A 14,683-nucleotide genomic window follows, 5' to 3' on the forward strand; every position below is an offset into this window, starting at 1 on the left:
TTTATTATATGTACATAAAATTTGAGAAATTCCAATTATGACGCAATATTATTTTACATTTTATTAACCGATTACTCGTTTTTATAAGTTAAGTAGCACAAAACTCTTAAATCATTAAATAAAGTAACTGTAGAGAAGAATTTCCCATTTCTTTAAAAATATTACACAGAAACCATCTAGATTAAACTGCTGGACGAAAAAAAAAACTCATAGATGAAAAACTTCTTCACGTTAAATTCATCTTCATCAGAACCTCCGACGTGAATTCACGTTCAGAAAAAAATGTTTACTACGACAGCCCACGAAAAATCTCAAGAACCGAAGAAAAATCCGTAGTTTTCTCTCGTCATCGAAAAAAACCCATTCGGTTCAAAATCTTTTCGATCACGCTTAATTCAATTTAACTTATATTACTCATACGTCTCAATTTTTCTTTTATTTTCTAAGAAGATATTAATGAAAATGAAAATTTTTTATGGAATTAATTTAATTAAAATAAGCAGTAAAGATTTTTAGCAATAAAAAAACAAAATTTTTTAAAATTGAATTTGAAAAAACTTTATTTTATTACAATATATTTTGGAGTTTAAAATGAAATATAAATACGTTATCAGTTATCAGTTATCAGTTATTAGGTAGTATATGAACACAGTCTTCGGTAAGTAATCGTTAATTTGTTATTTGTTACTTTTACTTTTTCAAACTCATTTCATCGTTTGAACACATCAAAAACGACTCAAAAATTTTAATCAGCGTCTCAAGGCCCTGCAGGTAATTACGGTCGACTTCGTGTACTTCGGTAGGAAAAACATGAGTGAAATCGATCATTTTAACACGCACCCAATTGCGGTGCAATTTATTAGTAAGTTGATCTAGTAAATTAGCGTAGTCATCCTTCATTTCTATCATATCGCGTTCAAAGTTATTATCACACGAATGCGTACGGCAAAGTTTAACATTATTATTATCGATATTAAGAAAGCGGTTGCTTCCATTGATTGAATGATCAGAGCTGGATTTTTCAAGTGTGCTTTTTCCATTTAATTTCAAAAATTGATTTGACGCCGGGCTTAACGATAACGGAGATATACATCTAGGAGAATTGAATCCGCTGGAATACGCGCTGGGAGACGATGATGACAGGACCATCGGTGAGCCAACCCGTTGATTCAATTCATACAGTCTTCCATTGCATTCGTCAGCAGATTCCTTGGCAATTAATTTTTTCAAACGCTTAGCATCGTAGGCGATTAAGATTGAGCTTGAGTAAAAACGTAAGTTAGTTTGAAAACGGAAGAACGACAGTATTTCCCATAAAGAAGCTAAAATTTGAACGACTAAGCATCTGCACAAGTGTCCTGAGGTGATATTACAAAATGTACGTAAAACTGAAAATAAAATTAATTTTATCAATTAATTCGTTAATTATTTACAAACAATCTGCAGTCACTATATGACTGCAGAGATTTATAGATTATAAATAAGAAAACGTTGATATTATTATATTACTCACTTACCCTGAAAAAAAAAAATTAATTTGAATCAAGAGTAAAATTCTTGAACCAAAAAAATAATTTTGAAGAAGCTCATTGTCTTGAATCAAGACAAAAAATTCTTAAATCAAATAAAATGTACTTAAACCAAGTGAAATTTCTTAGTTTAAGAATTTTTCATCTCAAACCAAGAAGATTAAATTCTTCAAAATTATTTACTTGATTCAAGTAAAATTTTTTTTTCTGTGTAGGGCAAGAAAGTAAAAAATGTCTCAGATCATATGCCTGTCACAAGTGCACGTGATCTGAGACGTTTCTTACTTTCCTACCCTAGGTGTATAAATATACTATTTTCGTATTTCTAATTACACTATACATAGCTTCGGTACTTTTCAAATAAATTTGAAAAATAATAGTACTATGAATAAATCAATTACAAGTAATTTAATGAACAAATGTGATGGAACTAATTTATAGAACCAATAAATTATTCAAAACTACTCCAAAAAACATAAAAAATTGACTATCACTAAAAAATATATAAAACCGTGAAAAGACACAAATTTTTATCAAGACTTTTCTGATAATACCCAATTTAACTCTAAAAATTCCTTTCAAAGTAATAATAATATGCTCGTCACAAAATGGTCCTTATTCTCTCAATTATTTAAATCATAAATGACTATCGTTGAAAAAATATCAAACCCAATTTACAATAAAAATATACCCGTTAAAAAATTTTTCTTAGAGCCAGTTTTTCAATTCAGGATAAAAATATTATTATTATTGCCAGTATATTAATATAGATATATTTTATCATTGAATAAAATGAAAATAAAAACCCAGGTTGTTTGAGATCCGTGATTTATTTGATGTTTAAATTGTACCAAATTCCGCAACGTTTCGTTAATTTTTATAGAAAAATTTTTTTGTAATATATTTAAGAATTTAGATATTCTAAGAATGTAAAATATTAAGACCTAAAATAATTTGTATTTTATAATTGCTTATTTGTATGTTGTTGACATGTAATGATGGTTTGTTATTGATTTGTAGACGCCTGATAAAGTTGAGATTACCAACGAAACGTTGGGGAATTTGATAAAATTTAGACATCAAATAAATCACTTTAAACAACCTGAGTTTTTATTGTTATTTATTGACTAAGATCTGAACATTACTTTTATTATTGAATAAAATTTTATCCTCGATTGAAAATCTGGCCCTTTATCTCTTAATTAGATAAATTAATTTTTGACTTATAAAATAAAGTAAATAATATTAAAATCAATAAATAAACAAATGATGTTTATCGCGAAATTCAAATCTATTCAGCTACTTTGAAAACTTATTATGTGATAAATTAGCTGTAGTTGAAAAACATATAAAATATTAAAAATGCACTAATTCAGCTCATGATCTTTCTAATAATACTAATTTAAATTAAAAAAATTTGTTTAATTCTATAAATACGCCGAAGACAAAATTATCGATGATTATTTTAAATTATATAGAATAAATTACCTTCAAAAATAGAGTCAGGTTTCATTTTTTTCCCATAATTTTTATCAAATTTATGTAAAACACCATTCATTATATCATAATACTGAAATCCGGGAATACAAAATGAATGAGCCTGCTTCATTTCTTTGTACTTGAAATCTTCTTTCAATTTTTTTGCTGGACCTGCGAGAGGGTCCCAAGTACGTTTCCCAATTTTAATGTCCATTACACAAGGTTCTATCATTCCCTCGGTAATATCTTGTAGAATCAAAAACTTAAGAGCTGTAAATATTTTATAATTAGAAATAATGATTAATTATTTACAGTCGATTCAGTCAATCGAAGCTACAATTTAACAATGATAATTTTTTTTTTTAATATAAAATTCAAAGAAACAAGTAGTAAAAAGTCCAAACAAAAAATCTCGAAGGTCATAACAGAGCACATTAGCATGAAGGCTAAAGTTACCCCAATGGACTGTATAAACAAATACTGAAATAACTTACGTTTTTTCATAAAAATAAATTCACCAGAGCCAAAATACTCGGGAGTTAATCTCATTAAAGCTTTGTAGACTTCATTATCTGATGTTTTTATTTTCTCATAAAAGCTCTTTTCTCTTTCAAACAAATCTTCTTTGATTCCCGGCTTGTACATGTGTCCATTTTTCTTGAGCATTCCTTCATAAAGAATTAAAAATTAAATAATAATATTTATAATTTTACAAAATAAATAAATGATCTATAAAATTACCAATAATTCCATTGTTGAAGTCATAGGAATGACCAGCAACTTGTGACTCCAATAATTGCAATCCTCTAGGTAATTTAATTTGTCCATCTTCTTCAACGATCTTAAGCTCTTCCTCCAGATGAAAAACATCATCATCATCGTCATCGAACATGTGACCCATATGTAACATATCCATCTTTATAAAATCCTAAAATCAAGTACTGAAACCGCATTCACAATTTAACTGGGAAAAAAAAAAAAAAAAAAAAAAAAAAAAAAAAAAAAATAAATAAAGTGATTATTATTTTTTCCAAATAAATAAGTCCATGAATAAATAGTAAAAAAATTAAATACAAATAAAACTTACATAAATAACTAATTAAAAATAAAATTTAAGGTTATAGGAGGGACTATTAGATTCCATACGATTCCAAAACAAACGGTCGAGTGTAAGCCACTGAAAAGTATGTTGTTATCATCTTAAATCAACTGACTTATTACCACTGAAGCACATTTTCAATGACAATCTTATTATTACAAAATACTTTATTATCGTATAGATATATATCTATATCGCTCTTTACACTTCATGTACTAATTCGTTTCTTATCTACACGAGGTTAATTAATATTTCTACTAATTGATCCTTCTAAGAATATATTTATAAAATTACACTTAATTATTTATTTTGTTCACATATTATCAATACCGACACATGTTTATTGTTGAAAATAATATTATTCTCTTTTGATTATTAAAAATACACAAACGTTGTTTTGATAAATATATAAATACACATAAATAAATATGAGATCAAAGATGGCGGTAGTTATCCGAAATCCAAACATAAAACACGTGCCTTTTTCTACGTTTCATTCAGCAAAAACTAACCACACATTTGTCAGCTGTTTACGTTATTATATTGACAAGCCAGCATAAAAGGTATTGTTTTAAATTTCAATAAAAATTACTGCATGATTTCCTCACTTTAACTGAATGATTTATTAAAAGATTTAAAAAATTGTAGTAATATTTATTCTGAATGACGAACAAATTTCATGCTGTCCATTTAAGACAACGCGTATCTAAATGCGTACCCAAACATTTAACGCTACAGTATCTAGCTCCGCATGGAATACATGTATAATTACTCGGAAAACCACAAACTGCACAAAAATGTCTTTCAGGAAACTTAGAAGGCGGTGCTTGAGCTGAAGAATAATTCGGTGGGTTCGGACTATTATTTGCGTCCTCTTCTACTAATTGAGCAAAAGTCTTGCGATAGCGCTGCTTGTAGTATTCTGCAGAACGAGTTTTTTTCCTCCTGGATACTCCGCGACCTTCTAAAGACTCTTGGAACTTGGGAACTTTTTTGCTCATAACTGAAAAAGTTATTTTAAATAAATTTTATCCAGAATTTTTTATTTCAACACGATGATTATTAAATAAAATATTTACCAAGATCTGCATGAGGGTCATCGTGGAAATTATCTTGCTCCAAAGCTTCTAAAGCTTTTCTTTGCCTTCTTTTACGCGCAGCTTCATCAAGCATTCGCTTTTGATAAGCATCCTTAATTCTACCAGATTCTCTCCCAGCCATCTTCATCTTAGCTTAATGTAGTATTTAAATTATCAGTTAAATATTAATAATTATATTAAAAATCAAGTTAATTAAACTTAATTAAATGCTTATGTTCCTTTGTCTGCTAAAGGAAAAGAAATTTGATCCATAAGGTCATCAACTTTAGCTTGTAGAGTTTCAATAATATCTGCTGATATGAATAAATGATTTTCGTCTAAGTCTTGAATAATAAATTTTTTTCCCAGAGCTTGAGTGTCATCCAAGTGTAAGAGGAACTGTTTCATAGCAGGATCACTGAAATAAAAAAATTGAAAATTAATATACAAATTAATTCGAGATGTCGACGAAACGAGTGAGCTTGGACGAAAAACGTTCACGTATGCTACAATTATTTTATGAAAAAAGAGAATTTTTCACATTAAAAGAATTAGAAAAAATAGCACCCAAGGAAAAAGGAATCGTTGTGCAGTCGGTGAAGGATATTGTTCAAGCTCTAGTTGATGATGGAATTATTCAATCAGATAAAATCGGATCTGCTATTTACTTTTGGGCTTTTCCAGGGTAAGTTTGGTTATTTTCTTGAGCGAGTATCTTTTACACATATCCTGATGATACATATTCCAATTATTCAAGTTTTAATTACACAAATACACGGAAATAACTAGATGACACTGGATATCATCCCAGATTATACTCAGTGATATCTGTAATGAAAAAAAATTTCAGATAGTAGCTAAAAAAAAAAAATGCAGATTATACTATGTGATATCCAGATTATACTCATTATAATCCAGATTATACTGAATGATATATATATTATACTCATTATAATCCAGATTGTACTGAATGATATCTAGATTATACTCATTATAATCTAGATTATACTCATTATAATCTAGATTATACTCATTATAATCTAGATTATACTAGATACTATCAGAAATTTTTTTTCACTCAGTATAATCTAGGATGATATTCAGAGTAATCTTGTTCTTACCATGTACCTGATGATACATATCATAAAATAAATTAAAATCACTGATAAAAAAAATAGGTAGCATCTTATTTTTTACCAGGGATTGTAATTATAATTATAAAGAAGCCACCTATTTTTTTTAACAGCGATTTTATTTTGTTTTATGATATGTATCATCGGGATATGTATCATTGCACATGAAAATAAAGTTAGCCGACATCTAAAAATTAAAAAAATTTTTTTTATTGAAAAAATTATTACAAAAAAATAAAAAAAAAATTTGCATGTATAAAAAACTTCAAAAACTGCAAGTTCAATTTTTTAAAAATATTTTTTTGTTTTAATTTAATTATTAAAAAATAATAAAAAAATTTAGAACGTCGGCTAACTTTAATGACAATCATTGCGCATATATATCATCGGCTATATGCGTAGTTAAAACTTGAATAATTGGGATATGTATCTTCGAGATTTGGATAATTGATACAAGTAAACGACACCTACTAATTTTTTTCTGTAACACTGAATTCTTAATGTAATTATTTTTGTTTTATAGAGAAAATATAACAACAATCGAGAAAAGAATTGCGGAGACGGGAAAAAATATAGTTGCAGCAGAATTCAAGTTACAAAAGCTGGACGCCGAATTACAAAAACAAAAGGTACTTTTTATTTGCTTAAAATTAATAAAAGCAAATGTAATTGTAATTTTTAGGAAGAGAAAATAAATATTGATCAAATCAAACAAGTGCTGGAACAGTTGGAGCAGCTAAAAGCCAGAGAAGCCGAATTAAAGTCACAAGTCGCCAAGTTCAGCGAGTATGATCCTGAAGTGATTGAACAATTATCCCACAAATCTGAGGTAATTTTAATATTAATACAATTACCTGGTTTAATACTGATTATTTTATTGATTTATTATTAAAGAAATATAAAGAAGCAGCAAATACGTGGACAGATAATATTTTTGCAATCCAAAGCTGGTGTAAAAACAAGTTCGATATCAATACAGAGACTCTTAACAAACAGTTTCGTATTCCAGAGGAACTAGACTACTTGGAATGACAGATCAACTTAACATTTAATTAATAATTTAACACTTACCATTCAACTAAAATTCCTTTAATAACATTTACCATGTTGCATTTAAATTAATATTTTTCTGACAGTATTTATGTTTTAGGTTAAGTGTAAATTTATTATCCTTTTTCATTTCAAATTCGTCACCAGATGGCTTCAAAATACCGCGAAAGAAAAATACATTTAAAATAATAATTTTTCAATAAATACTTTATTTATAATCAATAAAAAATAATTGAATAATAAATTTGTAAACTTAATTTTTTTAAATATTTTTATTTCAAAAAATATAAACATTAATTTTATAGTTAAATAACTTGGGTATTAAATGATTAAATACATAATTATTATATGATAATAAAGTAAGCCAACATCTGAAAATTTTTATTATTTATTTTATTAAAAAATTATTAAAAAAAATTTCACATGCAGAGAGTTTTAAAAATTATACGTGCAATTTTGTAAAAAAATTTTTTTTTTACGCCCTTATGGTTCCCGAGACCCACTTCGGATGCCATAAGGGCGTATAAATTTTTTTTTTTGCATTTTTGCACATTTCGGACAAAAATACGCCGATTCTCGAAAAGAAAAAAATGTATTACGCCCTTAGGGCTTTTCACTGGGACCTTTAACTGATATACGCCCATATGGCATCTGGAACACGATATATGTATATATGAAAAATATGTCAAAATGCATGTGGGTACTCAAATGAAAGCTCTTGATGAGTGTAACATCGAGATGAGCTTATATCTTTAAAAAGTCAATAGTTAACAAAGTACAGTGCAATTTAACAAAAGTCATTATTTAATAAAGCAAAATTTTATTCATTTATAATTCACAAGTCACGGCAGTCATATAGTGACTGCAAGTTTGCTAGTATTTTTAATTTATCATAGTAAGAAATAAATGAACTCTTTTTTTATAATTTATTTAAATTAATACATTTAAAAAAATTTTTTTTTTTTTGTATTAGAATTGAACAAAATATATTTTTATCAGTAAACTAAAAATAATTATCATACTTTTATACAATCTTTTGAAGTTATGTTATTACTGAAGTTACATTATTATTGTTTTTCAAAAAAATTGTATCTTGATCAATATCTTTGAAGGGAAGATCAACTCCAACTTCAGAATCTGGATCCGTAATACCGAAGGAAGAAATAAATACATTTAAAATAGTAACGAGAAAAATACCAACAACTGTCCAATTATTTGTTTTATTAGCTTTTGGAATTTGTTCGTCTTCTTTGACATCATATCTGCTATTCCAAATGAGACCAATACCAACAACAACTTGCAATAGCAAGCTCAATACAATCATAGCCAAAGAAAGATAATGAAAAGGATGGTTCGTGTACTGCATGACATAGCGAAGCTGATTGGCGTTTGCGGATATTAAAGCGAGGTCCATCATACCTTGGGCTAAAGTTTTCTTCTGTTGATAAATATTGACGTCAAACACAGAACCAACAACTGATCCAGAATTAATAGACGGCCGCCCATGCCCGTCGAAGATAGTATCATAAACATCCATGTAATCCTCGTTGTCATTTTCGAGCCTGGTTCTTCGGTTCCTACTGGCGTACAGTTGAACGTCGTCTGATCCATACATAGGTCTAGGCACTAATCTGTTGCCGGCTTCAAGAAAAAATGATGGACGACGATTTATCGGTATGTTTTTATTACTTCTTGTATTCACATTGTCTTCTTTGGATTTTTGGTCTTGGCTATTGTGAGTCCCGGGTATTTCTTCCATCGGAATAACAGTTTCATTGGTATTATTGTCAAAAACTTTATTTAAATTCATTCATTAATTTATTATTAATATACACGTGTTAAAACTAAACAGATAACTTCACATGACATTTGTTTTTTGTCTTTTTTATTTGTCTATTAAATATTTACTTTTAGCTCTTCTGACTTTATAAGACTAAATAATAGATTGCGTGTACAAATGGATAAACGACTTACGCTCTGTCACGTTATCAAGGCCAGTAGATTACTGTATATAGTATTGAAGACGAATAAACCAGGTTGATGGACGATGTAATGCCAGATCACCAATAAATTAAACATTTAGATTATTAAATATATAAATGTACATCTACATTAGGTTAATTATTATAAAATTATCAATTAATAAATTTTAGAATCCAACATAATTACAATTTATAAATATTTATAAAAAAAAAAAATAAATTCTTGGATTCTATGTATATTATTTATTGAGAAGAACAATATCATTAAGTTGAGTATAATAGTCTCTTTGAATGTTTTCATAAAATCACCAACTACGATGATGGATACTTAAGAACCATTTTTATTATTTCAGGGACACTCAGTACTTAGCAATTATTCAATAGCTTGAATGACGCAAGAAATGTAATTATTTAAAACAAAAAGTAAAATATATGTATTCTAAGGATCATTTAAGAGTTACATAGCATAGCATAGGATATTTATAAATAAATTTCTCTGTACTTTTCAGCAGTGCATATAATAATAATGCCAAGTATTGAACTATTCTCGTTGTCAAGTAAACAACCGCCTCTAGCCCCTGAAATTCTCTGGCATTCCTTTAGTGTATCGAGAAAATGGGTCGAGACGATTAATCGCTGTTTACTTTTTGGTTTGATGTAAAATATTTATTTACTTCTGTAATTATAAAATGAATAATAATTATTATTATATAAAATGTTTAAAAAATAAAAATGCAAGCTAAAAAGTGTTGTCTTCACTGTCCTGGCACATGGGTATCTTCACAAGAACGCGAAGAGCACACGTGCAATCTTCCGACTTACATAAAAGGAAATTTAAAGGTGTCTTCTTTGAATAAATATGTCGTGGGAGAAGAAGAACGCTCTGAAAGATTGCGGGGTTGTCCTGTGAAGCCTTTGCCAACACGACAAAGTTCTTGCTACGACAGGTTCGCAATAGCGAAAAAATTTCACGCTGAAAACCTCCAACACCAGCCGCTGCCAGACAAAGTCAACGATTCAGTGTTTAAAAATGTTAACGTACGTAAAGTTGAAGAGTATTCATTAAACAGTGAGGATAAATTAAATAACAATGAGGCTCGACGGTTACCGAGGTCAAGGAGCTGTCATAAATTACAGGCAGGCCTGCAATATGCTCCGGCACTGGGCTGTAAAACTCCCACGACAAATATGGATCTGGCGATATGTTGGGAGGCGCCAATTGATCCTTGCTACGAACCTCCACATCCTACGCACATTGACGGATCAGAAGGTGGTCCAGCACCGGCGATATTCACTCTAGTTCAGCGTGAAAACAGACAAGACGTTGCTTACAAGTCGCCTATGGAGAGATTCGAAGCAAAGTTTAGTAATGTTAAGAGTCGCTGTCAGTGTAATCGTGTTAAGAATCATAATTGCAGTCGGGAGGACAATGAGACTCACTGTGGGTGTCAGCATAATGCGCAACAGCCATTGAATAATGAACAGAGCCAAGAACTCAACAGCAAAGATCTCTGCGATAATTTTCAATCTGTTCATATTTCCCAGGATCACAGAATCGTTAAATCAGGCTGTAATTCCAAACGACGCCAGCCGGTGCATTTGAGAAATTGCTCACCGTGTCATTGCCGAGGTGACCGTACCAAGAGACCAAGGTCACGGTCTATACACTCAGCGCCTGTATATCAAGACAACAGAAATTTCAAACGGAATGGATTGCCCAATAAATTGACGGTACCAAGACCAAGGACTCCTTACGCCAAAAGAGATTTTTGCATTGACACTCTCACACCGCCTTTCAGTATTGTCGAAGGAACTAGGGATTCTGAGTATCCAGAGCACTGGAGACTTACTTCGGTCTATCAACAATCTTACAAAAATCCTAAAAAGTTATGAAAAATTATTTTAAATTTAATTTATTAAATTGTTTGTTAGATATAGATAAATTTAGACTGTGATCACCTTATTGTTAGATAAATAAAATATATAAATAATATAATACTACAGCTTTGGTTCTTCTTTAGTATCCTCAGCTGCTGAGTCACCATATATATTTATATTTATCGAAGTAGACCCCTCGCTCTTATGCAATGTCTCATACAACAAAGATTTGTCTATTTTTTCAATGGTTAATTTTTGTAATCGGCTGACTAGATTTGGATAGACGCTTATTGTTTTTAGAAAATCATGTCGCTTTAAAACGTAAACTTCGGTTGGTTCTAGAGCAATTATTGAAGTCAAGCGTTTTTCGTTTTCCATCACCAGAGATACTTCTCCAAAATAAGATTTATCTTCTAAATTACATACTTTTCTTTCAGATGCTGTATACACTCCAACAGTACCAGTTATTATGTAATATAATGCGTCACCGATAGTACCAGCTTTTACCAATACGTCATTGGCTAAATATATTTCTGACTTCAAATACATAACGACTTGTGGTAAAATTGACGATGGTATATGCTTGAAGAATTCTACTTTTTCTAATAAATTTCTGCAGTTGTACATTATTACTTCCTATAAAATTAGATATCTAAAATTAGTTATTAATATCAACAATGATATTCAAAGAAATAGATCAATAAGTTAGCAGAGACCCGAAATTTTTTTTTTTTTAATTTATAGTAAGAATTAAATTCAGAAAGAATTTATCCAAACAATTAAAAAAAAAAAAAAATTCAAAAATTTTGATATAATAAAAAAAATACTTCTCGTAAGTTTGGTGAAAGATTTGAAGTAATAATTTTATCCTTTTTAACACTCTTGTTAGACCAAAAATAAAAATAAGTTAAAATACGCTGTTGAATGTGACGAGGTAGTTCTTTGTAACGCATATACTCTGTTAATTGTTGTAATAATTTAACATTTTTCTTCTTTGTCGAATAAGACGTTGACATGAGTCCGGAAAATTGTGCTAAAAACAACGTTAATAAATAACAAGTCATTGAACCTTTCTCTAACAAAAGTAATCATAATTACCAAGTATATAAATTATACCGATTCTACCCAATATCGTTAGAAATAAATTAAACAAAATGTCATCAATTGATTTAACGTCTAAATGGTGTGAGCCGCCTATCAAGGCTATTGTAGCTCGATTTGCACCAGCTATATATTTTTTCAGAGTGGTGTTTCGACTTTTCAGCAAATCTGATGATATCCAAGATGACTCATTTGTTACCATCAAATTTAATTTCCCGGTAATTATCGGTATGTACCATTCTAAGCAAGCCGCCCAGTGAATGCATGTGAATATTATGATGGACATCTCCAATATTTTATATTTTTTGAATGATATTTGATGAAACTAGAATTTAAAAAAAAAAAAAGGTCTACACGGTAAGAACAAGATTACACTGGATATCATCCTAGATTATACTGAGTGAAAAAAAATTTCAGATAGTATCTAGTATAATCCAGATTATAATGAGTATAATCTAGATTATAATGAGTATAATCTAGATTATAATGATTATAATCCAGATAACACACAGTATAATCTGCATTTTTTTTAGATACTATCTGAAATTTTTTTTACCACAGATATCACTGAGTATAATCTGGGATGATATCCAGTGTCATCTTGTTCTTTCCGTGTAGTTATTAGATATTTATTTATATTAAAAATATTTGTTATTTTATAAATAATTTTTTCTCACGTTACGAAACCGACGTAAGTATACAATCAGATTTTTTAGACGAAATATCGTGAATATATTAAACAAAGTCCAATATTTCATAGTGTTATGATTATCAGGTAAATATAAAACAAGAGCTTCAACTGGGAATGCTGATAATATATCTGGTATAAAACATCTTTTTATATATTTTCTAAAACGGGAGATAATTATCAGCTTTCATATTTAGAAATGCAAGATAAATTATAAATTTAAATTGATTTATAAATAAAAGTAATAAATTCACCAACCTGGCAATATCTTTTCTATCTAAAATAATTTCTCTCGTTGAACTTTCAAAGTGCCCGGTAAAAAAATTAAGGAAGATATCTACTAAAAACAGAATATTAATACCAAAGATAACATAAATCCACTGATAAAAGTTGAAGGTGATGACAAAGGGAATTAATATCAAAGAAAACAACGTCAAAATAATAATTAATGCTTCCCAAAACGTCCGGAATTCGCTGAAGGGGTGAATCATGCTTATGTAAATATTAATATGGTCATTAATTTGTGATCTAATAGCCGCGTTGCTTTTTATCCAAGTTTGGGTGACTGGATGGCTACGTGACAAAATGCATCGCTTCATGATCCATCGTTTTATGTAATTAATACAATTATCATCGGGATAAAGCGCTCTCACTGGGTCTGGTTTGTCATCAAGTTGACATTTATGGACAACTTTCTTGTGCTAAAAAATTTATAACACAATTATTAACTATTAACTTGTTTTTAAAATTTTTAATTCAGAAAGTATCAATTAAATTGCGCAATACCAAGTTTTTTGGAAGTTCAACGGGAACCAGTTGCATCAAGTCCATAATTACCTTAAAAAAAATTATTATTTAAATGATACTGAAGTTAGCGGTCAGCTGTCAATTTAAAAAATATTTTTAATAAATTAGTTACAAAAAAAATGCTTCTAAAAATGTTCACTCGTAAATTTTATTAATTTTCATATGTGAAACTTTTTAATAAAATTTTTTTTAAATAATTTAATTGCTATAAAATTCTAAAAAAATTTTAAATATCTGTCAACTTCACAGAAAGAACAAGATGACACTGGATACCATCTCAGATTATACTGAGTGAAAAAAAATTTCAGATAGTAGCTAGTATAATCCAAATTATAATGAGTATAATCTAGATTATAATGAGTATAATCTGGATTACAATGAGTATAATCTGGATTACAATGAGTATAATCTGGATTACAATGAGTATAATCTGGATTACAATGAGTATAATCCATATATCACCCAGTATAATCTGAATTATACTAGCTACTATCTGAAATTTTTTTTTTCACCATAGATATCACTGAGTATAATCTGGGATGATATCCAGTGTTATCTTATTATTTTCGTGTTCAGTGTTATTTGTTTAATTATGTTATATGTAATTATAAAAATATAAATTGGATCATCTGCAGAATTTGTAATTGTTTTTATTTTTTGTTAGTAAACAAAGAACTTTTATCACCAGGGCCCTCTTAATTCCAACTACGGTACTTACAAGCATGACATACAGCATACAGCTGATATATTATTGTGTATAGCGAATAATACAAGTCAGCTGATCACATTACGATGTAAATCATAAAGTAATGCGAAAAAAAGATCGTGAACTTGAGAGCAAGTGAGAAATAAAACGTT

The 14,683-nt window shown here is 29.0% G+C and overlaps 8 protein-coding genes across 9 annotated transcripts in view; 3 read left to right on the top strand and 5 right to left on the bottom strand.

The window, feature by feature from the left end:
• Nucleotides 1–5,694, top strand: part of Dally (division abnormally delayed protein) — an 82,829-nt gene extending 77,135 nt beyond the window's left edge. For both annotated transcript variants that reach the window (XM_074257156.1, XM_074257157.1), the window contains exon 10: nt 5,556–5,694. The gene's annotated coding sequence lies outside the window, so the exon portion shown is untranslated. The remainder of the gene's footprint in view (nt 1–5,555) is intronic.
• Nucleotides 533–4,664, bottom strand: Ipk2 (Inositol phosphate kinase 2). The gene is made up of 5 exons (XM_074257160.1): nt 4,096–4,664; nt 3,750–3,972; nt 3,503–3,676; nt 3,018–3,278; nt 533–1,388 (listed from the first exon to the last, which is right to left on the bottom strand). The coding sequence occupies exons 2-5, from the start codon at nt 3,922–3,924 to the stop codon at nt 691–693; spliced, it is 1,308 nt and encodes a 435-aa protein (XP_074113261.1). The 5' UTR covers nt 3,925–3,972; nt 4,096–4,664; the 3' UTR covers nt 533–690.
• On the bottom strand, nt 4,707–5,334 carry LOC141536558 (zinc finger HIT domain-containing protein 1). Its single transcript, XM_074257170.1, has 2 exons — nt 5,187–5,334; nt 4,707–5,110 (listed from the first exon to the last, which is right to left on the bottom strand). Exons 1-2 carry the CDS (start codon nt 5,332–5,334, stop codon nt 4,785–4,787), a joined length of 474 nt encoding a protein of 157 aa, XP_074113271.1. The 3' UTR covers nt 4,707–4,784.
• Tfb5 (transcription factor B5) lies at nt 5,418–7,638 on the bottom strand. The gene is made up of 2 exons (XM_074257171.1): nt 7,391–7,638; nt 5,418–5,604 (listed from the first exon to the last, which is right to left on the bottom strand). Exons 1-2 carry the CDS (start codon nt 7,423–7,425, stop codon nt 5,418–5,420), a joined length of 222 nt encoding a protein of 73 aa, XP_074113272.1. The 5' UTR covers nt 7,426–7,638.
• Nucleotides 5,648–7,613, top strand: LOC141536557 (meiotic nuclear division protein 1 homolog). Its single transcript, XM_074257169.1, has 4 exons — nt 5,648–5,871; nt 6,843–6,948; nt 7,002–7,148; nt 7,214–7,613. Exons 1-4 carry the CDS (start codon nt 5,648–5,650, stop codon nt 7,349–7,351), a joined length of 615 nt encoding a protein of 204 aa, XP_074113270.1. The 3' UTR covers nt 7,352–7,613.
• A 640-nt stretch (nt 7,639–8,278) lies between the features above and the next one.
• LOC141536555 (uncharacterized) lies at nt 8,279–9,689 on the bottom strand. Its single transcript, XM_074257163.1, has one exon. It carries the CDS (start codon nt 9,177–9,179, stop codon nt 8,412–8,414), a length of 768 nt encoding a protein of 255 aa, XP_074113264.1. The 5' UTR covers nt 9,180–9,689; the 3' UTR covers nt 8,279–8,411.
• A 331-nt stretch (nt 9,690–10,020) lies between these two features.
• Nucleotides 10,021–11,352, top strand: LOC141536553 (uncharacterized). The gene has a single exon (XM_074257161.1). It carries the CDS (start codon nt 10,084–10,086, stop codon nt 11,242–11,244), a length of 1,161 nt encoding a protein of 386 aa, XP_074113262.1. The 5' UTR covers nt 10,021–10,083; the 3' UTR covers nt 11,245–11,352.
• LOC141536551 (potassium/sodium hyperpolarization-activated cyclic nucleotide-gated channel 1) lies at nt 11,096–14,678 on the bottom strand. Its single transcript, XM_074257159.1, has 8 exons — nt 14,544–14,678; nt 13,805–13,855; nt 13,277–13,719; nt 13,008–13,179; nt 12,328–12,655; nt 12,057–12,262; nt 11,311–11,865; nt 11,096–11,230 (listed from the first exon to the last, which is right to left on the bottom strand). The coding sequence occupies exons 1-7, from the start codon at nt 14,559–14,561 to the stop codon at nt 11,350–11,352; spliced, it is 1,734 nt and encodes a 577-aa protein (XP_074113260.1). The 5' UTR covers nt 14,562–14,678; the 3' UTR covers nt 11,096–11,230; nt 11,311–11,349.
• Nucleotides 14,679–14,683: the final 5 nt, after the last annotated feature.

The sequence above is a fragment of the Cotesia typhae genome, unplaced genomic scaffold (genome assembly GCF_013202065.1).
Source record: "Cotesia typhae breed Kobodo isofemale line unplaced genomic scaffold, CoteBio_Ctyphae scaffold_152, whole genome shotgun sequence".
Lineage (NCBI taxonomy): Eukaryota > Metazoa > Arthropoda > Insecta > Hymenoptera > Braconidae > Cotesia > Cotesia typhae.